Source organism: Balearica regulorum, chromosome 14 (assembly GCF_011004875.1).
Source record: "Balearica regulorum gibbericeps isolate bBalReg1 chromosome 14, bBalReg1.pri, whole genome shotgun sequence".
In the NCBI taxonomy this organism is placed as follows: Eukaryota; Metazoa; Chordata; class Aves; order Gruiformes; family Gruidae; genus Balearica; species Balearica regulorum.
In genome coordinates, this window is record NC_046197.1 from 21,802,423 (window position 1) to 21,808,845 (window position 6,423).

The following is a 6,423-nucleotide window of genomic DNA, read 5'->3' on the forward strand; positions in this document are numbered from 1 at the left end:
GCAGCAAACATTTGAAATCTCTTTCTCCATTACTCATAGCCACTTCAGAGGGGTAAGAGCATCCAATGTATAAAGGTATAAGCACTTGAGAGTCTGCAGGTGTTTTTTCCTTACTCAGTTGTAATCTGAATTGTTGATGATGAGTTGGACAGTAACTGCTGTGAATTCAACTGATCACATGGATTTTACACCTGAGTATGAGAAAATAACGAACTGCTGGAGGCTTATACTTGTAACAGTCCAGTGATTTGCTAATGCTAATGCCACTTACAGCAGTCGGTGTTTCTCTTGTATCTTCAAGCAGAGGAAAACAGTGCCAAAAAATGCCTACTAACTTTGTATTATGACTGCTAAGTTGCCTGCTACAGGCTGTATAAATGATCCTCAGAGAGACAAAATTGTAAAGTACAAGTTCAGGCTTTGTTTTTAAAATGCTTATTTTCGCATGACTTGAGTGAACTGTATTTGCTAGTTCTATCTCCTGTAAAATAAAAATACTAGTTATCAGTAAACTTTTTATGTATACCACACATGATGTGAAAATAACTACTTCAGCTGCCCTTTGACATTGGTTTCTGCTTTCATTGCTGTGTAAAGTTAGCATTCTAGAACTTTCAGGCAGCTCTTATTTCTATAAGAGCTTCAATAGAATTTGATTTTATTTTATACTCTATTATAGGCTTAATTACTGCAGAAGACAGACGAGTTGGTACCACAAACCTGCACTTGGATGTGTCTGATGCTGTTAATGTCATGGTGTACGTTGGGATTCCCATTGGGGAAGGGACCCATGATGATGGTAATGTTTGAGGAAAGCTGTTTTCTGTCCATTAAAAATCAATCGTGTGTGTGAGAAAGATGACTACCTTTTATTGTTTAAGCTTGTCATATCTATGACATATAACCCAAATATACAAGGCAGTTTGCTACATCTGCAGCAAATCTTTAAAAGTGCAGTAATGTTTCATTGGTTCCCAACTGTGGAAGAGGCAGTTTTGCTAGAAATTAGGTATCTCCCTGAAGAAAGGAGGAGAAGGAGTGATAAGTTACTCTTTCTTATTCTTGTACTTGAATAATTGTAGTTATTTCAGTTTGAATTTGTGACTGAGCTTTGTGATTAGCTGTCAATTAACACATTTCCTGAATTTGGTTAAGATGAAGCTTGATGTGCTTACAGGGGGCACTGTATGATGCAGCAGTTGCAGTAGCAGTGTGGCCGGATTTAGCAGCTCAGAATGTTCCTTCCTCTTCTGTGTGTCAAAACTCAGAAGCTTTGTAATCATATCACTTGTATGTGAATTCCCCTTTCAGAGGTTCTGAAAACAATTGATGAGGGAGATGCTGATGATGTAACAAAGCAGCGAATCCATGAAGGAAGAGAGAAACCTGGAGCATTGTGGCACATCTATGCTGCCAAGGATGCTGAAAAGATACGGGAACTTCTCCGGAAGGTATGTTAGTTACAAACAAGGCTTGAGCCTACAGGATTCCTTGACTAGCTTGCTTACAGCAGCTGAATGATAGAAATTGCTATCAACATCAAGGGCATAGGTGTTCTAATGGTGTCTTTGAGGACATTAATAGTTATTATGTTCCCAGGTTTTCAGCCTGCTCTAGAATCTTCACACTAATGCACATGTCACTAGTTAAGACCTAAATGAGTTTAATGAAAGTAATGTCCTACCTTGAAATAGTTTGTTTGTTATGTTTTTTGGTACAGAGCTTTTTGTGAGCCAGCAATATCAAGGTGCTGTGTCATGGTTTTCCCCCCCACCCCATATCTTGGCCCTAGGTTGGAGAAGAACAAGGCCAAGAAAATCCCCCAGATCATGACCCCATTCACGACCAAAGTTGGTACTTGGACCAGACCTTACGTAAGCGACTCTATGATGAGTATGGTGTACAAGGCTGGGCGATAGTGCAGTTCCTTGGAGATGCTGTGTTCATTCCTGCAGGTGCTCCCCATCAGGTAAGTATGCCAACTCTAGGCCATATTGACAAATAGAATTGAATTTGAGGCTCAACAGAACTGCGACTTCAAAATAACTGTTAGTTAATATTGCTGACTTAGGTTGCTTTTTCTGTGTATGCAGTTCTTACAGGAACCCTTTGAATTGGATCTTAGTTATTATGTTAGTAAAAATTATATAAATCCCGAATGATGTGTACAGTACTGTGAAGAAAAAAAATTTAGGGTGAATGGTCAGAAAACATTTCTGTTTAGTGAAACTTCAATGGAGGGAACAGAACTCCAAAAAAGTGTGGACAACAGTAGAGAACTTGCATTAGGGAACACTAGTGTATGCGGGAGAATTGGGAACATGTGAGATGTCATGTATTTTGTTCTGTTTTTACCATTAGACACAATTCTGTGTGAGATGAAATAGGCTTCAGTTCCTGTTTCTGCTAAGTAAATGTGGAAGAACCTACATATGTGGGGGTGGGTGAGGTTTTTTGGGTTTTGTATGGTTCACTCAATCTTGACATATCTATCATTTGATCTGCGGTTTTTTAGGTCCATAATTTGTACAGCTGCATTAAAGTGGCAGAAGATTTTGTATCTCCAGAACATGTGAAGCACTGCTTCCGTTTGACCCAGGAGTTCAGGCACCTGTCTAATACTCATACAAACCATGAGGATAAACTGCAGGTAACCATTTTATGACAGTAATCATTAAATACATCCTGTGTTTTGCCGGTTTTGTTCAGTACTAGATACGTGTGGCTAATGATTTAAGAAAAAAATAATAACTTCCCACAACTTTGGAGGTTCTCATTTGATAAGTATTAAAAAAATAATTAAGGCACCTATGTCTACAGTATTATGTAAACAAAAATTAGTAATAAACTTTTGGATTTCCAGACAACTTTGCCACTATTGAACTAGTGCATGTGTCGGTATCGTTCTAAAATGGCTGTATCCTGCATGAGAGTGAAGGGTAGCAGGAGAAAAAAAACCCAACCAAACCCACCTATTCAAAAGGAAAAAGCAATGGTTTGTTTTGAAGAGATATGTTTATTTGACCAAGGACACTTGTATTTGTTTCTTTATTACCTCAAGGAAAATTGCTCTGAAAGTGAAGGCTTGCTTATTTAGATCAGGGATGTGGTTTAGTGGTGGATTTGGCAGTCTTAGGTTTACAGTTGGACTCGATGATCTTAAAGATCTTTTCTAACCTAAGTGATTCTATGATTCTAAATTAGTCCCAAAGAGGAAAATTAAACGTGTTTTTGGTTTGAAGAAATGTGACTGCTTAAACTAGTAACTATGCACAGAACATATTACGCACTGTAGCAGTACATTGTGTGTAAGACAGTAAGTTCTACACAGAGAAGACCATAGGAAACCCTCTTTGATTTCACCTATGTATGCTTCTGAAGAGTTAGTAGTATCTGTTTAGTTTGCAAATTTTGTCATCAGCATTTTTTCTGTATTAGTAATCTCATGCATGTAAAATGAAGGAGGGTGGAGATCTGCAGAATGGCTGTTCTTGTAAAAGTGAGTACTCTGTATATAGCCATTCTCCAGTATGTAACCCAAGAATGTCAGAATGTACCATGGTAATTCTCTCAAACAACTCAGTGAAAATTTGCTATAAGTTTCTGTATGGATTTGCATAGGATTTTACAGAGAAGCAGAAGTAGGATCAACTCTCATTGTGGGGATCCAGATTCTAACACTTTACCTCTTCACCTGTAATGGTACAGATGTGGAAATGTTTCTGTAAATTAATAGGTTGTAAATGAATAATGCTTGCTATTTAAAAAAAAAAAAAGAAAAAGTTAAAAAAAGAAAAATGTAACTGCTGGCAAAGTGGAACTCAGTACTCCTGTGAAAAGAAATACTGGTTGTATTTGTGCCTCGCAGCCAAACTTTATTGTTTTTCTTTGTTATTTTTCATGTATATTTTTATAGTATTTTTATATAACATCTGTATTTTTTATATAGACAATAACTGTTGCATAAATGGTATAAAAGATTGAGATCATATGTACATCAGGAAAAAATGATGGTACTTGTCAGTTGAGCAAGTGCATATTAAGCTATTTACTTAGAGGTGAAACTGTTCCATTCAATACCTAGAAACTGAATTCAAATAAACTTAGATCAGGAAAATCAGAAACAAGGTAGAGCTTTGATTGTTAAATAGCTAAGCGTAGAACAGATTGCCGTGAGCACTAGTGAATTTTTCATCTCTGATCTTGCTTGCCTTTCTGGAAGATGCACAAATTAGAAGAATTTCTAGCGTCCATACAAAGACAACAGGATTTGTTCCATCATCTTTGTTTACGTAGGGTTAAACCATATGATTTTCTTGATACTTTTGGGTTTGATTTATGTGAATCTGTAAGTGACTTGGATCACAAGGACTTTTTGAAAATAAACTTATATGTGTGACTTCATCATGTGTTTCCTCCTAGCTCTCACGAAAAAGAGACTTTATCTTAAAATAACATAAGTAAATATATGTTGCTAGATGACTAGAAAATCAGTTAGTAAATCAGTGCAGGTCTAAAATATTTGTCATCTAACCGTGACAGGTAAAACTTGTGCTGTTGATATCCTGAAGCAGTGATAGTATATACTTTGTGTATACTTGCCAACTATTACGAATTCAGTTGTCAAAGTTGATTGCATAGATATGTAAAACTCTCCTTGTTAGTCTGTAGAAGTTGATTTTTTTTTTCCCTGTTACAGGTGAAGAACATTATCTACCATGCAGTGAAAGATGCTGTTGGCACACTGAAGGCTCATGAATCCAAACTAGCTAGATCATAGGAATTGCTAATTCCAAATGCCCTGTGACGTAAGCCTTTTGCTCACATTATGTACAGGGATTGCACATGACTGCCTCTGCAGGAGCAGGGGCTTCTCACTAAGAGCTGGTGTGGTCAGTATTACACACACTCTTCAGCCACTGTTTTCTACGCTGCCTCAACACTGAAGGTCTAATGGAAGGTCGCACTGTTACATGCAGAATCCCAGATTCTAACGAAAGGTGCCATGTCCCTTTCCCGTGGCCTTTTGCAAATTGGAAGAACATGGAAACCACTTGGTGTTCCTGCATATTATGATTAGAAATGGTATAAAGAGTGTGGATGTTTTTTTTTTCCTCATGCCTAGTTAGTCTCCATGAAGTTAGAAGGAATGTGCTGGAGGTGGGTTGTCCTGCTGCAGACTTAGTTGATAGCTGCTGAAGGAGTGTGACCAACAGCAGCCCAACTCAGAAATTTAAGCAAACTTCCCATGCGAGATACTGGCCAAGGAAAAGAAGAAAGCTATTCTCTGCACTCCCCTTCTTGTAGCTGTTTCTCTATACACTGTAGAGTTGCAGAAATAAAGGGAGAACCCACTTTTTTTTCCCCAGGAGACTCCAGAAATAGGAGAATTGTGTATTTAGTGAAAAACTAGGTTTGTAGTGAAACAGTTAATATTTCATGAAAGTAGATATTTTTAGTATTTTTGAAGTACCACAACTGTTCCTGGATTTTCAAGGAAAGGCGCATTACATATAGTCTTCCTTTCAATAAAATCAAGAAGTGATTTTTAGAAAGCAGTCCAAAATAGCACAAAAACAGCCAAAGGAGAGTGAATAGAAATTGACACCCCACCTCCCTTGCCCATATTCCTCACCCATTTTCCTCCCTCTTCCTATGCCACCCTGTTTCCTCAGAAGTAAAAAGGAGTATAAACTCTGTTCTCATGTGGAGATGTTGTACATCTCTCCCTGCACTGGTGACTGCAGGTAATAGTTCACCCAATACCAGTGCTAGCTGAAAACATCTATCCTTTCCAAAGTGAAGGAGAAGTTAAATTTCAGTGTCAATTTTGTCCAGAACTATTTTAAGTAAAATGTTCCTGCTTGATAGAACTGTATTCAGAATTTACTAATGTCAGCATTGATGCAATGGATTTCATTGTCCGGGTACATGGGGAAATGTATCTACCTTATATCCAGCTGTACTGTAGTGCCACCTGCAGGCCTGTTAATATGTTCACGGTTATTTCATTTTTTTAAAAATAAAAGTCATTTACTGTAACAGCCTGAGCGGTTTCTTTCAGATTTGTACACTGATCTTCCCACTTCGAGTTTATCTCAGCTTCTGTCTCTAGGGTGGGCTACCGGTTAATTTCTTGCCCTGTGTCTGACCAGAAGGCTTGGGTGTTTTAGGCCTGGTGTCCCAAGTATGTGCTGGGAGCATACCAAGCTACCTGCAGATTCTTGCTTCTCAGAGATAGTTTGGGTAGAGGATCTATCCTGTCATAAACCACATCTCTTGTGCTGTGCTCCAAACCTCTCACTGTGTTCCTAACAGGTTGGGGTTCTGAGCTGCCCTCTCCACTGGAGATACGGATAGAGTGGTAAACTCTGGTTTCTGAACTTGAAGGTTGTGGTGGCAGCAGCAGTTCAGTTCACTCGC

General features: G+C 38.3%; 1 protein-coding gene across 3 annotated transcripts in view; it reads left to right on the forward strand.

The window, feature by feature from the left end:
- The window catches only part of KDM3B (lysine demethylase 3B), a 72,032-nt gene extending 65,990 nt beyond the window's left edge, over positions 1–6,042 (forward strand). For 2 of the 3 annotated variants that reach the window (XM_075766479.1, XM_075766480.1), the window contains exons 20-24: positions 680–799; positions 1,312–1,451; positions 1,793–1,969; positions 2,516–2,650; positions 4,700–6,042. In XM_075766479.1, coding sequence (XP_075622594.1) covers positions 680–799; positions 1,312–1,451; positions 1,793–1,969; positions 2,516–2,650; positions 4,700–4,780 — 653 coding nt within the window. In that variant the 3' untranslated portion in view covers positions 4,781–6,042. Of the gene's footprint in view, positions 1–679; positions 800–1,311; positions 1,452–1,792; positions 1,970–2,515; positions 2,651–4,699 lie in introns of those variants that run through there. The other variant, XR_012837736.1, reaches the window with a different exon arrangement.
- The last annotated feature ends 381 nt before the right edge of the window (positions 6,043–6,423 follow it).